Source organism: Nothoprocta perdicaria, unplaced genomic scaffold, assembly GCF_003342845.1.
Source record: "Nothoprocta perdicaria isolate Ctin4 unplaced genomic scaffold, notPer1 scaffold_4, whole genome shotgun sequence".
Taxonomy (NCBI): domain Eukaryota; kingdom Metazoa; phylum Chordata; class Aves; order Tinamiformes; family Tinamidae; genus Nothoprocta; species Nothoprocta perdicaria.
This window is the reverse complement of record NW_020455643.1, coordinates 11,235,326-11,252,664: the sequence shown is the minus strand read 5'-3', so window position 1 is coordinate 11,252,664 and position 17,339 is coordinate 11,235,326. Positions and strand designations below refer to the sequence as shown.

Here is a 17,339-nt window from a genome sequence, read left to right as displayed (position 1 = left end):
GAGGGATTAACCTGTGCCCTTTTCTAAAGCATCAGAGGTTACGTTCATTTAGCTGCAAGCCAGGTCCGAGCTGTGAAATGGGTTCAGCGTGTGGGTTGCTACTGGTTATGTTCCTCTTGAGGCAGCAAGTGAGATACCTGGACTGTTATCTCCCATGAGAGCCCCCTGAGCAGCATTTCTGGGGTGCTTTAGGGTAGCTCTGGTAGCAAGAGATGATGTTCATGTCACCCCCAGTGTTTCTGCTAGCTCCAGCCTAACTTGTGGGTGTAGCCCTAGCTATTGAAATGCAGCTTCCGAAGGGTTTGTAGGAGATGCCCAGGATYCTCTGAGAGTTGATTTGCTGTTGCAGAGCACGGTGCTGTAACACGTGCCRCAGCAGCTTTACAGGCACGTTGCTTCTGGTAGTTAGCTTTGCTATTCCTGCCAGCTGGAAAGATGCTCTGGTTTTGTTCTAAGGACACATCCTCCTCCCAGATGTGTTGTGCCTTGCCAGATGTTCACAGCCGCCTCTCTGAGAGCAGGCACGTGCGGGGCTGCAGGAGGGCACCCCGGAGCACTGTTCATTTGCTTGTCCTGAGATAAGCTGCCACGCAGCCCGCTCGCCTGGGCTCCAGTGCCGGAGGAGTCATGCTGTGGCTGCAGCCTCCTTGCCCGTTGCACAGCACATTGCTCACAGCGCAGGCTCACATCAGGAATCTCCCCGGAATCAAGCTCACAAAACAGCAATCAAATTTCTTTGACTAGGGAACTAGTTTTGGTTCCCAAATGTTTTGCTTTTTAGATCCATTCTTAATTTGTTTAGTCCAGATGCTTTGTAGGCTCAATTAAAACATGTAAACTCTACTTTATAAAAGCACTGTTGCTTTTTTTCCCCCTTTATCTTAATGCTTCCTCCCTGCTCCCTCATCTCTGGGTAGTCCATCCATTTATTGCAGTGAAACAACTACAAAATCCCAGTGCTGCTCCTCAAATATAGGGGTCAGTGCATTCTTAGTTGACACCCTCTGCATTTCATTTTCAGAGCATCTAGCTTACTTTTTGCTGTATTCACTCTGCTCTGAGAATGAAAATAAATAAGGCACAGCAAGTTTTAAGCATCAGTTTTACGTTTGCAGTATTTAGTCTTCATGACCCAAAGGCTCCGTCTCATTTAAACTGAAGTGCCTTTTTGCATTGATCATGTGAACTGTTTCTTTGCATCTGTGCAGGTGCCTGCTTGCTGTGAGCTTACTTGTTTTTTAATGAAGAAATAGCAGATCTACCTGCAATGATTTATTCAGGGGCAATGCTTTCTTTTCATAACCTATCAACATGCATGAGCAATAAATTTTTTTTTTTACAGAGATGCTGTAAACATCAACCATTCTGTTTTCAAGCCAGGATACGTGTTTCCTGCTCAGTTATGCTGCTATATGAAGGGGCATAAATAAAGAAATGACACAAAGGGAGCCCTGTACAGATGGTTTGGATAAAGTGCTGACCTTTCCCTTTAGCTATCGCAGACTGGCRCTAAATACCACACGGAGCCAGGTTTGGGGTCTGTCTTCTAGCTTGTTGCCTCCTAAACTTGCATTTCACTCCCACCCCRTGCACAGTGCACAATTATTAAGAGGACTTACGACGCGCTTTAGAAGAAAATAATGTCTCAAATCTGTTTGATAAAGGAGAGCCTGGCACTGTAGGGCTCTGCCCTCTCTTTAGTGGCCGCGATTGTGTCCCACCTGGCGTTCTGCTCCCCTCAGAGGCTGCAGGTGCCCGGGAGGATGTGTGTAAGCCGGTGTGTGTTCCCTTCCCTCGCCCCTACTGCAGTGTGAATAAGCTGTTGCCTTTTGTTTTCCAGTGGCTCTTTTTCCTCTACTATGAAATCCCCAGGCCTGTTGGCGCTGAAGCCACGCTGAGGCGTTCGTGCCATCTGCTGACGGCAGCCGTGATTGCACGGCCCCGGTTCGGTGGCCTTTTCCTCAGCTCCTGGGAGGTATCATGCATGGAGAATGAACCGTGCTCGTAGCAACGGGGAAGTGTTTCCTGCCCTCACATGTTTGTGGCTGGGTAGCTAGTGGTGAAGTTTGAAAGAGGATTTGAAGCTCRACGTTATGCTGTAAAGAAACAGCAGCAAAGTGGGATGCTTAAAGCTCAGAAAAAAAGAGTTGCATTAGTAGTGTCATGATTTTGTAAGCCACCTGTGTGGGAAGGAGGAAAATGGTCATTCTCCCACAAATCTAGAGCTCTGTGGGAGAATTTTTGTTTAGTTTCTGTCCTAGTTTACAGGAGAGGTGTGAGGAGCAAGAACCTGACAATTCTGAGATTTGAACGGGTTTAGAGGAGAGCGCTCTAGAAAACCCTGGGATGAGGACAACAAGGAAGAAGAAGCCGTTGCTCGTTCTTTGCCAGGCAAGCCCTAGGCTCTGCAGACTCGCTTTCCTCCCCTGCCGYGTGCCTGTTTGGTCGGTAACGCCGCGTCCCGCAGCCCCAGCCTCACGCCGGCAGCAGCGTTTCCAGCCGGAAGGACGGCACGGCGCAGGGCACCTCGGGCGTGTGGTCGCCGATCGGCTTCGGTGAAAAGCAGCATTTCTGTCCCTGCCTCTGCCTTTCCCTCCGTGTTCCTGGGAACAAGGACTGTGCTCACATGGCTTGGTGGCGGGAGCTGCACATCAGCCTTGTCGGGCTTCAGGGACAAAGTTGGCCCTCTTGCTGAAGGGCCAACTCAGGCCCCTGTGGCCCTGCTTTTGGCTGCTGCATTTAATTCTATTGACTGTGAGCAGATTCTGGAGGCCTGTAATCTTCGTTTGTCCATTAATCACAGCAGGTCCGGCTGTCAGTGGGAAACTGCTGAGGACAGTTRTTAGTTGTTGCCTACTCCGAAGCAGGACTGTGTTAAGACAATATCCTCCTGTGCTGGGAAGTGCTTTTGTGCCAAGGATGGAGAGCCCTGAGAGAACTAGACATCCATATGGGGATTTTACAGAGCCTTTTCACAGCAATGTCTCAATACACAGGTCTGAAATTCAGTGAGATTTGTTATTGCCGAGTTCATGGGAAAGATCTGCAGGTTACTGCCCAAGTAACCTGCCTCTTACAAGCTTATCTTCTTTATCAGCACTTGTGAACAAAACTTTTTACTATGCATTTGTTTTATTACTGCTACAGGTGTATTGGAGAATCTGTCGGATTAAAATTCAAGGTTATTCACCGTGTAAGACAATAAGGAAGGAACTTTAAGTGCAACAGATTTGCTGGGACAAAAAAAAAAATCTACCCGAATATGATGTTCTTCCTTGAGTCTTATTGCTGGAGTCATCTAACGTTTTCTGTTAAATAAATGGAGTATAAGTGGAGTATTTCCAACTTTCACATTTTCAGGGAAACTGAAATTACTAGATTCTTGGATTTAAATTTTGAAAGTTAGTCCCCTTTCCCCTGTTCTCCTTGCAAAATGCTTGAAAAAGTATGAAACTTGAAGCTACTGCTGGGACTTTGATCCCTGTGCGTTGCTCATAAATGCCTGGGGTATGGACACTGCCTCTTAAAACTGGGAGGTTTGGTGAATGGGGTCCTGCTCCCTSCTGAGCTTTTGAGACACTCAGACTAAGAGGTCCCGACAGGAGGTGAAATCTGAAGAATCACCTTTGAGTGTCGCTCAGAGGAGTGTCTTCCTTTGCAAGAGGCCTTTGAGGTTCACCTCCATGAGGTCTTCTGACACACTTTCTGGCAGTTCTTTGGAGCCAAATCTTGCTTCTGTTCACACTCCTTCTGCTAGACTTTAATAAGAGAAAGGACTTTGGGACTAGGCTATTGGAGAGAAAGTCTTTCTGGAACATATTTTGTCAATTTTATACCTGGTCAGCAATTTTGCTTTCTTTTCTCTCTTTCATTTCACAGTTTAGCTACCCTGTTGAGCTGAGAGATCACCAGGCCTGTTCTAAATGCCTGTGTGAGGCTGTTTTTCATGTGAGGTGAGCACAGCAAGGCTTTACAAGATATGTGGGCCTGGTCTCCTGGAACTTCCCCAAGTGAACAGAGTAGACAGAACRGGATGCGAGTCCCCTGCAAAGGGCCATGAGGGCATCACACTTGAACTGGCATTAGCATTTCCAGCCCTGTTCCTGGTAACTCCTCCTCTTGTTGCCCTCTCTTCCTGGCTGCTGCCGTTGCTGTGGGGATGCGAGGTCCTCGATGGCTGCTGGGTTATTGACTCACTGGAGATGGGAYCTGCACAGTGCTTCCTGCTGCACAGGATGACAGTGCTCCAGTGCACATTGCCTATAAAATCTGAGAATCTAGGGGCTGATATTGTGCTTCTGGTGTTGGGTCAAACGCTGCTGAGCCCACCTGTGCTGGCTCCTCACAGCGTTTGGGTAGAGGATGCAGGGGACCAGGTATTACAGTAGAGGCAGATATGGAGGGTGGGCAGTATTGGTTAGGTCCAACTCATAAAGAATAGTGCAGTGACTTGCTGAGATTGTGACACGCCTCTGTCCAATGCAATGATACCATAACAGCTGGGGAGAGCATTTCTCACATATTAGCTAGTCCTGTAAGCCGGCCAGCCTGTAAGCAGGCTTGGCAGGAACCACTCGAGCGCATTTACGATGGAGGCCCCGGTGTGAGTTACARGATGCAGGGTGTGGTGACGTTCCCCTGGGCATAGCCCGCCTGCTGGCACCCAAACATAGCAACCCTAGGCCTTTTATGACAGGCAAACAAACCCCAGACAGTAGCTAAGAACGAAAAGCCTTTGCAGAGAAGCCCCAAGTGCCCTCGCAGCCTTGGAGTTTTGTTCTGCCCCCATGCACATGTGCCCCTGCTGCTGCTTTCTCTGCAAGCGTGGGGAGAGCCTGTTCCCAGGGCGTAACGGGGTGGCTTTGCTCTCCGCTGGAGCTGCCACGTGTCTGCTGCAAGAGGCACCTGGCGCTGACTTGTCAGTTTGGAATAAAAGCCCAAGGGTGGCTGAGGACTCGGTGCAGGCTCCTCTTTTCTCCTGCACAGTCTGCAAGTTTGCTCTTTGCTCTTTCCGCTGTTCTCCAACAGGGTCATCAATGCCGTGTATTAAATAGTGGGGTTGGTGTTGGCTTCTTGAGGGGGTATCTTAAAGGTGAAATTAAATTTTATGGATGAGTRTTCAGTGGCATTGAACAAACCAGCAGTGGAGCAGGCCTAAATTAGCAGTGGAGCCGCTGAGGCATTTCCCAGGGGATGGCAGAGATGTAAAAGTTACACCTCTGAAGATATCCTCAAAGATGTCACCTTTGAATGCTGTGAATTCAGAGCTGGCCACCACATTTTACATAGCACATAACAAGACTAGGGCCCATCCAAGTGCTGACAGACATATGGGGTTAAATAAGCATCCTCTTCAACAGCCTTGTAAAATCCTGAGTGCTCTGTGGAAGGTGCCACAGCTAGGTGAGTTTCCCTGTTTAATTTGGTGTCCTGTACCCTAGCAAGCCAGCAAAAGGTAAAACTTTTTGACAAAACATGTGATTTGGGGAACACAATGTTGTAGGYTGTTGACAATACCAAAAGTATAAATGATTTAGAAAGCTATGAGGGACATTCCCAAGGGAAAAGTCTGTTGGGGGCTACTAAAGAAAAAAATGCAAATATTGCCTCTAGTTTGGAAAATTARTCAGAAGCTGCTTGAAGGATGCAGAGGGAAATATACTTCGTACTTTCCTCCTCCTTATGCTTCCCCTTGACAGCAGGCAGCAGCAGATGCCCGAGACAAAATCCTGGGATAGATGGACGTGTTATCTAACGCACTGAGATTGTTCTTACTCGCTTGTAAAGAGCACAGTAGCAGTGAAGGGACTGGGAAGACAAGGGGCAAGACAACCTTTCTCGCAGGGAGCTGCATGTTTGCACTCAAGAAGCTTGACCTAGTTTGTGCCCACTGCTGTTACCTTGCAAGCACATCTAAGAGGGGAGTCCTGGTGCAGCTCCCTCTGTGTAACATGCCACTGGGTATTTAGTCATACTTTATAAGGGTAAGTGGGAGCAGAAATAGCCCATCTAGACCCAAGAAGGGCTTGTGTACCCTTTACCAAAGGTGAATGCTGTGTCCTAGCAAGTTGAACTGATAAAGCAACGTGTCCCCGAACGGTTTCTCTCTAGCATTTCGGTTGCAATCTTGTACCATTTCCAAAGGTAATTTTATGTGTCTTATGCACACTTGAAAATATGCATGCAGGGTGCAGAGTTAAGCAGGGAGTAGCAGCAGTTCTTGTTACAGCCTTTCTGTCCCTTCTTCCTATTGCTCAGTGAGTAGCAGCTCTCAGACCTCATCACCATGTTGATGGGCCCTAACACCGCTCTTTCACACACCTCCTTATTCTTTGCTTCCAGACACCCTTATCTCTGTTTGGATAATGTAACCCTGGAGCAGACTGTCAGGCTGAAAAATGGACATGGGTTTGGAATATGACTGTTAAAGTTTGCTCTACCCTGATGGCAAAAGAGGTGCTGGAGCCCCTTCTGAGCTGAGTATGCTCTGCAGCTCCAGAAACATCTCTAAGACCTGGATATTTTAGTCAGCCAGATCACTGCAGCAGCGTTGCTGCTGTCTCTGTTTTGGATGTTTGTGGCAGCAGTGCCTTGGAGTCTGATTGTCTTTCTTTCTCCTGCACCATGAAATGTCCTTCTGCACTGCCATGCAGAATTTCAGCTACAAGGTGGCTGAAAGAAATTGGGACACTCTTTTTAGAATGTTTTTAAAGAAATTTTTTGGGAAAAAAAAAAACACTGATTTCTTTTATAAGGGGGGTGCCATGCTCCTGCAGTGTGTTCCGTCTCCGTATCACAAGATTTCTACAAGGAGCAGCCGAGTCAGTAGGACGCTGGTGCATCAGTCTGCAACCAGCAGCTCCCTTTGCCCACCTCCCRTGTTTGGCTGAGCTGGTGTCGCTGGAGGCCGTTTCCTACTACCCTCCTGCCCGCTCCGTGCTTCCAGCAGCCTCGCAAAGTGTGTGTTGTAACCAAAGGCTCTCCGAAACAGCTGACTCGTTCAGTTCTTCTGGGCAACAAAAACTTGTGCTGCTCATAAATAGATTTGCAATTAGCGGAGGAAACAGAAGAATCGGTGCAAYGCAGCTGCATTAGAGCTGGCCTCCCATCCCTGCCTTAAAGAAGCCCCTGAAATTCAGCAGGCGTCACACGGGCATTGCTGGGAGACCTCTGCAGGGATCTTTCCTTAGAACAATGTTCCTTTTCTGCAGGATCTGCTGTTTGCAGCAGAATTGTCAAGAAACTGCAGAGTGCCTGTCTAGCGCCTTTACTAAAAAAGACACAAGGTTTTGGGTTTTTTTTTGACTAGCCTGGGATTTCGTAGTGTTTCTTTCAGCAGCCAAGGGTGAGAATTGCCTGACCAAAGCAGAGACCCTTAAGATTTATCATGAGCTTACAAATTTGTTCTCAGCTAATAACATCTGATGGGTATTTTTAGTGCCCTCTGAGCAATTCAAAGCACTTTCTTATTGTCTGGTCAAACTTCCTTTAATTTTGAGCCAACAGGAGGCTAAGGATTTTATACAGAGAGTGTGTCGAGGAGAAGCTTAAGGAAAGATGCCCAAGGCTGCCCGTCTGCCAGGGGAGGAACTGTGAGGAAGAGTCTGAAGCCCTAACTGCTGCATGCTGTGCATGGATGCACCCGTGGAAAGCAGGGAGGTAGGGCAGGGTGTGTGGGGCTGGTGCTGTGGCCCTGCCACGTGTCTGTTCCCCAGATGCTGTGGCTTGAGGGTCCTCCAGGATAGTGGGTTTGAGCACCCGGCTCACGTGAAGGGGGCACTTCCCCTCCTTCCAGGTCAGTGTCTCAGTTACACGGGCTCAGCTTGTCTGAGATCCCGGGCTCTGCTTTCCCCTCCCCATGCGTGGTTCCTTTCCCAGTGACACATTCCTGTGTATCCCAGAAAATATACCTGGAAGTCAGCCCATGTAATCCCACAGAGCAAGCTTCCTGCAAGGACCCTGTGCTGCTGCTTGCTGGAGCCTCTGAGAAAATGAGGGCAAAACAGATCTCTTGAATCACAAGCAATTCCCAGCATTTCTGCTCTCCTCGGAGACATGATGGCTTCCTGGAAGCCCTCTGGAGAGTTTCCCTTTGCGGGAATTCGCTCATCCCTGGGGCCTCAGGGCTGGATTTACAGAGAACTTAAAGCATAAAGCTCGCCATGTCAGCGGGCACTGGGGCTCATTTCTTTCACAAGGGGGATGTAGCAGGGTTTCTTCTCAGCTGTTGGGGATGCAAAGCCGTAGTTCAGTGTTTGCCTTTTTGTTTTTTCTTTGAATAGGATTACTGAGGAATGTTCATTAAGACAGTGGCCAAGTCTGTGCAAGACAGTGGCTGCAAATTACAGTCTTCTGCCAGGGTATAGGCTAATGGTTTGGAGAGGGCGCACTTTAAATGCAAGGTCAACCAATGATTAGTGCCAGAACACCACATCATTGCTATCGATTGAGGAAATGAGCTCCCAAACCTCTTGTTTTGTGGAGATGAGATTACCTGCAAAGTGAGAAGGAAGAAGGGGATGAAAAGGCAAGAAGGTATCAGTGGGAAAACCAGCTCTGGTTTTGAATTTCTCTGAAGAAATGCTTAGTTTTAATTCTGCTGCCTTTTTTTTTTTTTTTTTTTTTTTTTTTTTTTTTTTTTTTTTTTTTTTTTTTTTTTTTTTATCTTTTGTGCAAGATAAAGAGAAGAGCTAGGGCAGGGATGCTGCTAATTTTGTCCAGGTCTGTCTTCTCTACCCACATGGATGTGTTGATGTGTGCAAGGCACCTGAGTGTCCCAGTTCTCCCAGTCGCTCGTGGATGCTCCTTGTTCCTTGCCTGCACCCACAGCCCTCGTGCCTGGGTCTGTGCATGGGGTGGGAGGGGGGTCCCTCTGGCTTCTTCCCAACTGCAGCAAGGGGATGAAAGGCAAGACCCAGGGATGTTTATTCCCTACTGCAGCTGTTTGTAATAGCTAGACAACCTTGTGCTGCTTCTGAAATCAGGCTCGATGGCAAAGTCAGAGAAAGCACAGTAACAAGGAAAAACAGCTCCCTAACACCATTTTCACTTGTTGACCTCCGTGCAGAGCTGCCTTCAGGCAGCCTCTTCCCATTAGCCTGGGGTCTTTTCTTCTCGGGAGAAAGGGCACTTTTTTCTAGCGAGCATATCCCTGGCTGTGCACCTTATGGCCAAGCTTTGCGCATCCTTGCGGAACATCGTGCCCTGGAGGTCTTTGGCAGCCCAGGCGAGGTGTCTTTCATAGCTGAGCAGCCTCTTGTTTGCCTTCTGTGCGGGTGAAGTATAAAATGCGTATGTAGCCCTAAGAGACTGAAGAAAATCTGGTGAGGGACTGCATTTGCTTTCTGAACCAGCCTGCAAACCTTGCCTGACAGAATGACCTCTTTGCTCACATTTTCCTGAGGCAGAAATGGCTGCATCAGGAAGGAACCCAAAGTTAGGAAATGCATGTGTTAGAAATATGGGTTTTTTTTTTCTCTTGTGATTGCTTTCTTCAAGGACCAGTTTTCAGGTTCTTCCTTATTTATGCAAAACCTATCACGAAATAGCAGCATCTCTGTACGCAGTGTGATGGATATGAAACCAATTCACCTGAAATTCTGTAATGGATTGAGAGCTTTCTGCTGCCTTTTTTTTTTTTTTTTTCCTCTCCTGCCTTTTTTAATGGACAGAATAATCTCTCTGTCATGTGCATCAGAGTCCCAGTTCATTCAAGGATGTATCCCAAATGCAGATGTTACGTAAATGTAAAATCTCTTTGCTCTGTCCTTTTTTTCTTCTCCTCGTTTCACAGTGCTTGGAATAAAAATAAAACCTATTTCCTGTCACTGAAGGAACAGCAGTAGAGTGGAATTGTGTTTGTGGAACTAATTTGCTCACCTGTGTTACTCTGAATTGGCTGCTTAGTAAACTAACCAGCAAGCTTGGCCTACATGTGCTGCTCTTGATTTTTCTATTCTCTCCATTTCTCATGCTTATAAGCATTCTTACCTGTTACATTACCAAGCTTGAAGGAGTCTTAAACTAGTTACAGAGCTTCTGCAAACACTTTAGACATCAATGGTAAGTGAACCTAAATCTGACAAATATCAGATATTAAAATACCAGCTTTCAAAACAACTTTTTCAAGGGAACGTTACACAAAGTATACCTGCAAATTATATGTTTTGGCTGGCAGCAGCAAGTGACTTCTTAAGCATTTCAGAATGTATTCTGATGGCAAACATTTGGACTTGCAGCTGAAGTAAAAATTTCTGCGTTCGTCCGTAGGATTTCTGGATTCAGCTTTTATAGAAACTCCCCAGGATTTCTAGAAATTTCACAGGATTATCTGTTATCCCAACCCACATCTGTTCACGGTACTGAGATGAGAAGCAGCAGCTCCATTTGGCTTGTTGTTGCCATTATCTCAAGCACTAGAGTCAAGTACCAATCTTGGTTATTTTTCTCTGTATTTGTACTTGCATGCCTGCTGGGCTCGAGTGCCTGTTTCTGCTGCGTGGACACATGGTGTTCTGACCTGGTGTTTAATTTGTTGGAACATGGGATGAAAGTGTTTTGCCAGGGTAGTGTATGCTACATAATATTTGCTAACAAGTTCCTTGATTTCCTTTCTTATATTAAATAAATATATGAGTAAGGAGTGGGGGGAAGCAGCTTGAGCACACAGCAAACCCCAAAAGCCTTAGTGTATCCTGGATTTGGCCTGCCCAGGTATTTATATAACACACTATGCRTATTCTAAATATATTTTCCTCAAGGGGAATTCAGCTCAACCCCCTGATCCACAACTTAAAATTGGATCAGCAGATATTCCTGGTCCAGGCCTTGAAGGAGAAGTTCTGTGTGACACAGAGTACAAGGGTTTGGGTTTAAACTCTACAGCCATCCAGCTAGAGAGATTTTGGTAATGTATTAAGTCATTTTCTAGAGCTGTTGCCTGAATACTTTTTATGTTTCTCCTCTGCTGTTAGATTGAAGAGTGCTGAAGAGGGAAAAGGAAGTGGCCTACTAGCAGTATTCTGCATTTTTCCCTTTTTGGGTATCTATAGCTTTGCAAGMCAGTTTTCCTGGGGAGCACACAAAACGTTTTCTCCCTCAGGAAGGTGTAAAGAGTGTTCTGTGGGCAGAAAGCATTTCCTGCTGCAAGAATGCTTGAGATTTGGTGTTCTCTCTCACTCGCTCTTCTTTTTTCCCCCTCTATTGTAAGGAAGCAAAGCGACTCTTCTGTGGGAGTGCCTGGATGACAATTTGTGGAAGGGTTCTGTCTATGGGATCACTCTTCCTGAAGTGTTTTCCACCCACGGGGAGTGGAAGCCTCCTCTTTGCTGCCTGGGCTTTTGCAATCCACCCAGTTGCAGAGCGCTGCAAGCTCTGCTTTGTGCTGCTGAGGCCCACGGTGCTGTGTGATGGGGTAGGAGAAATGCTGCAGAAGTGGTCCTGCTCTCAGGCTTTCAAGGTTTATAAATATTATATATGTGTGTATATTATACATATGCTGTGATTTAAAAAGTACAGGTTAAGCTCCACTTGCTGTTGAGTGTTTCTTCTGTAGGGTGATTATGTTCTGTGTGCCTCCCACAGCAGCATCTGCTGTGGTAAATGCCACAGATCATAGTCATGAGTGGAGAATTTAGGCTCAGTATGAGTGCAGGACTGGCCATCGGGACCCTGGCGTGTCCTGAGCAGCTGTACTGACCCACACTAATATTAGGTACTGCCTTGTGGTATGACTGACCCAGATTCTACCTCAGGGCTCAACTTGTGACTGGGCTCTAAAGTCTCAAGGCTCCTTGCCCTAATTCAAGGACAGAATTTGGAAGCAGCGGATCTGTACTGACTCCAGAAGTGATGCCAGTCAGCTGGAAGCTGCACCCAAATACTTTAAAAAATCTCTTTTCTGTGTGTGAAAAAGGAGTGACCACTGCTTATTTAGCCTGAGGTATAGAGAAACTTGTACGAGACTTCGTCATTCTATGGATTAGGAAAGTCTCAGAAAATGAGGTTGACAAGGTTTTTTGTGGGTGGTGTTTTATTTTTATTATTATTCTTTTAGTGAAGCATGGGTAACAGCAGGTGGCAAGATGATGAAACGGGATTAGCTGAGCACTCCTCAAGTGCTRTTTCCTTCTCCTGGAACCTCCTAATGTATCTGTCTGTGGTTCCTGCTCTGATAGTTTGATTTATAGCTCTCTGGCTCACCTTCTCGTGCCTCTTGCTGTTCATCCTCACTGATGTCTCTGTAAGAATGGCTTCCTCCAACTGGAAGGTCTAAATTAGAGCACTCTCAGTGTAAACAGACCATAGTGCATTAYGAAGTAATGCATGCCAATAAAAATAAGTTCATACATTTGTGCTTGTAAGAAATAATGATACATTTCTCTTGCAGCAATTGTAAGAGATTCAGTGTCTTCATCCAGAGTCACCGGACTGATATTTCTCATGGCTTGGGTGTGTTTTCTGAACTTACTGTGGGAAAGAATCGAGAGCTTTAACCACAAAATGGACATGAGGAGTGAAACAGCCTAAGTAGCAGGAGCAATCTAAGTAGAGAGCTCAATTTTAAGCCTAATTTGAGCACTGATTGAGATGCTAATATCTGAAGTACTATGTGGAGTCTCTGCGATTAAAATTTTAGGAACAAAATATAATGATATGGCTAAAGTACACAGTAATTAAATAAATAAAGGCTTGCAGAATTGATGCAGGCAGTGCAGATTGGGTGGGTGGTGTCTGGCTTTGGTAGAGAAAATAGTAATGTGTCTTCATGGCTGTGCTGTGAGGAGCTCATCAGATATTTTATGGCACAGTACTATCATTTCAGTAAAATCCAGTTTAGGATTTCACCTGCTTGCAGTAATGTTTGTAGCTATAGCATTCATTCAGCCAAACCTCACTATGCCAGTCCAGCTTTTCTCTTCTATCGGAAAATAAGAACAGTTGGTCACTTAATCTTCTCATTTCTTTTTCAAATTCAGAGAGGAGCATTTGGATGTGATGGAAGTGAGGTGAAATATGGTGAAAAACTGACTTATAGGAAGTTTAAGTTAAGTGTAGCCCTGCAAATAGCTTAGCTCTGCTTTGACAGAGGCTTCTGCTTTTTTTCTGTTGCTCCCAGTTTTAGGATGAACTTCACCCATTTCCAGGGTGCGGGTGGTGTTTTGTCCCTGAGTCAGGTGGGACTGGTTTAAATTAGTGTCACTCTAACAGTTAGCTACCCATGGCTGCTCATTTTTCCTCTAAACATGGATAAGTTTTAAACCTGGTTAACCTGGGAATCCCAAATCTGTTTGGCTTCTGTTAAAAGGACTCCTCTCTCTCCTTTTTTTTTTGCAGGCATGGTGCAGAAACTTGACCAGAAGCTGCCTGTAGCCAATGAATACCTGCTGCTTTCGGGCGGCGTGCGGGAAGGTGTGGTGGACATTGACCTCGATGAGCTGAATGTTTATGCGCGAGGGACAGACTATGACATGGACTTCACCCTGCTGGTGCCCGCGCTGAAGCTGCACGATCGCAACCAACCGGTCACRCTGGACATGCGCCACTCGGCTTTGTGCCACTCCTGGCTGAGCCTTCGGCTCTTTGACGAAGGAACCATCAGCAAGTGGAAGGACTGTTGCACCATCGTGGACCATATCAACGGAGCTACGAATTATTTCTTCTCGCCAACAAAAGTAGCAGACTGGTTCTATGACTCCATTAGCATTGTCCTGTCTGAGATCCAGAAAAAGCCTCAGCGAGGGATGCCTAAGGTGGAGAAGGTAGAGAAAAACGGGACTATCATATCTATCATTTTGGGAGTGGGCAGCAGCCGCATGCTGTATGACATTGTCCCTGTGGTGTCCTTCAAGGGTTGGCCAGCAGTGGCCCAGAGTTGGCTGATGGAGAACCACTTTTGGGATGGGAAGATCACAGAGGAGGAAGTCATAAGTGGGTTTTACTTAGTGCCTGCATGCTCCTACAAGGGGAAGAAGGACAATGAATGGAGGCTCTCATTTGCCAGAAGTGAAGTGCAGCTGAAAAAGTGCATCTCCAGCAGCCTCATGCAAGCCTATCAGGCCTGCAAAGCTATCATCATCAAACTGCTTTCCCGCCCCAAAGCCATTAGCCCCTATCATTTACGGAGCATGATGCTTTGGGCTTGCGACAGGCTACCAGCCAGCTACTTGTCTCAGGAGGATTACGCTGCTCATTTCCTCCTGGGTCTCATTGATGACCTCCAGCACTGCTTGGTCAACAAGATGTGCCCTAACTATTTTATCCCCCAGTGCAACATGCTGGAGCACCTCTCTGAAGAGACGGTCATGCTGCACGCGCGGAAGTTGTCCTCGGTGCGCTCAGACCCTGCCGAACACCTTCGAACTGCCATCGAACACGTCAAAGCGGCCAACCGGCTAACGCTGGAGCTCCAGCGGCGGGGCAGCACCACCAGCATCCCCTCCCCGCAGTCGGATGGAGGAGACACCAACCAGCCTGACGACCGATTAGCCAAAAAGTTGCAGCAGTTAGTGACTGAGAACCCGGGGAAGTCCATCTCGGTCTTCATCAACCCCGATGACGTCACGAGGCCCCACTTCAGAATCGACGATAAATTTTTCTGAGCTTTCCTCAATGTTTCTTTGGAGTTTTTGTTTTGTTTCAAAGAACTCTTACGGTGTGTAGGTTTTCTTGGTTGATTTTTCTTGATGACTCGGTCGCTTGTTTTTTACATATCCAGCATATATTGGATCTGTTGAGAACAATATGAATAAATTATAATTCCTGGTTCTGCAGGACAGTGCAGATTTTGAAACAGTATATTATGGTTTCCTACGCTGCGTTTGGTTTTTTAGCCCACCCAGCCCTATTGTCTGTGAGTAGCTTCTAAAGGAGAACAGATCCCATTAACACACATACCTGTGTTATATATAATTTTTTTTCAAGCTTCCATAATTTATGTATGTTTTTGGGCCAGTGAAGGGAGAACTCACCTTCCATTGCTTGGGAAATTCTCTTTTTCTTTCCGTGAGCTTCCGTCACCCTAAAGAAATGATGAGAGACTCTAGGCTGGAAAGCATTACTGGCAATTTGATGAGGCCAAACCCATGGGGCTGAAGCCCTGTTCATCTGTTCTTCACACTTCTCACAGTAGAGGAGAAAGTTGACTTTAGAGAAATGGTGATGCAGCTTTTGAGGGGAAGAGTTGTTTTTGTTTTAAACTACTTTTTGAATGTAATTGTTCATAATTGGACCTTGTACAGTCCAGAGAGATGTTTCTGCTGCTTTTCCGTGCAGAATAAGGTTATGGAATGTTAGTTTTAGTGTGTGTAATTATTCAAAGCCTTATTTAAATTCTATTAAAGAACATACCATTATAAATGTTAATTGCACTAATGAAATCTCTGCCATTACCTCAGCCCCACTGTTTGTGTTTCTTTCTCCATCAATTAGCTTCTGTTATTAGGTCCCAATATTGCAGATTGCTGGAGGCCCTTTGGATCTCATGGTTTCAGGTGACAATTACTTGATTGTCTTTTGTAAAAGACTCTTCCTTGTTAGCCCCATCCTGTGTGAGAAGCCAAATTTTGGCATTGGCATATTTCTTTGAGTGTTTATCGTGTGCTGCAGTGCATATTGCATTAATATGTATTGCATGTTGTTGAAACAGGTTTACCATTAGATAAGGATGTAGCGCTAAAGCAGTGGTATGTGCAAAGTGACCAGACCTAGAGCAAAGGAGCGATCTTGCTTCTGTGATGCATGTATTAGGCCTGATCCTATATGGCAATTGCCATTCCCTTGACCCCTGCGGTCTGACGTAGCTGGGACATGCGAGATCTTACCTAGGTCTCATATTTGCAGAAGTTGTGTTTGTATGTAAACTTGTAGTGCAACAGTAGCCTTGTTCTCTGCAAAACACAATCGCTTTCCTTTTGTGTGTAGGATAAGATGTRCGGTAACAAGAGTTAGTCTGAGCCAAAAATAACTCCAAGAGTTCAAGGATGGAGTGGCCTTTTGTGGCTGGCTGGCCAGTGACTGATATTTAGGCCTTAAATCAGCAGTTTGGGTTTACTGATTATCCCAGAGAAGCTGTTCTGATCCAAACTTGATGCATGTTGTAAAATGTGATTATTAGGGCAGGTTGAATTATTTTTTAAATATTTGACAGACAAATACGGCACATAGCTGGTAAATTCTGACAGTTGAAATAGTCTGAAAGTTGTGTATGAAAAAAAGGTGTCATGTTTTTAGCCCAGCCTTTCTGTTACAGAGACCAGGCTGGTGGAGCAACACAGGAGCTTTGGAAACTGCATTAGCTTGTCAGGTGGCAGGGATGTTTAAATACCTGAATTCGTGCCCAGSTGACTTCCTAAGTCACTTTGGCTTCTTCATCTCTTGGTCATATTTGAATCCTTCACTCCAGGGCTGCAGCTAGTGCATTCACATTTACTTGAATTTACAGATGTTCTCTTACACAAGCTGGAGGACAATTGGCTGGTGAGCAGGAGCCCCAGCACAGCTGCAGCTGGGGCCTGGGGAAGGATGTGCGTTGACTTCAGTGGAAGCAGAGCTGAGTCCTAATGATGTGGCTGTTGCCAAAGATGAGTGTCTGTTGAAACTTGTGTAAGCTGCAGGGAGAGACAGGAGAGCCGACTGGGAAGCGTCTCCAGAAGTGGCTGGAAAATGCCAATTCATTGAAATGTTTTGTGGGGTTTTTGTTTTGTTACGCTTCGTTTTTTTTCTCCCAAGCCCCTGGGACTTTCAGCGATTCATCCGTTGGGAAAAGAGTTGTGGCTCCTGGATGGTATTTCCCTTCACCATGCGAGGGAGAGGCGCTCAGCACCAAGCAGCAGCAGCAGCCCAGCAGGCAGAGCGGGAGCTTCCCGCTGCGAGTCCCCGCGTCCGTGCCGGAGCTCCCGACCTGCGCAGGAAACAGCTCGGCCTTCCTTGTGCCACTTCAGCATCCTGGTGACCAGCAGCTTGGCTAGGCCAGGTCAAGCTCTGCTGTGTGCTCCTTTTCTTTTTGTTGTTTTTAATTAAAAAAATGTTTTGAAAAGTATCTATCTTGTTCTTAATGCGTTATGAGGAAAATGTGTGTGTATTTGGGGAGAGAGGAGGTTTGGCGCTTTCTCAGCCTCCCAGGTAACTCTGAGAACACTTAYGGTCCTTTGACTGGACCCTTGGTCTTCCAAGGAAGCAGAATCCTAAACTCCAGGTGGTTTTGAATCTGTCTGGCATTTGCTGATTCACACACTTCATGGTTCAACTTAGAGGCAGGTTGCTGACTCAGAGAGATGGGGTCTGCTTTTTACACTGGAGAACACCAAAGGCTTTATTTCCACCTCCTTTTACCATTCCCT

The 17,339-nt window shown here is 46.2% G+C and overlaps 1 protein-coding gene across 3 annotated transcripts in view; it reads left to right on the top strand.

Moving 5' to 3' along the window:
- The window catches only part of MB21D2 (Mab-21 domain containing 2), a 65,176-nt gene extending 48,578 nt beyond the window's left edge, over positions 1-16,598 (top strand). For all 3 annotated transcript variants that reach the window (XM_026045310.1, XM_026045309.1, XM_026045308.1), the window contains one exon: positions 13,336-16,598. In XM_026045310.1, the coding sequence (XP_025901095.1) occupies positions 13,336-14,600 (1,265 nt within the window). In that variant the 3' untranslated portion in view covers positions 14,601-16,598. The remainder of the gene's footprint in view (positions 1-13,335) is intronic.
- Positions 16,599-17,339: the final 741 nt, after the last annotated feature.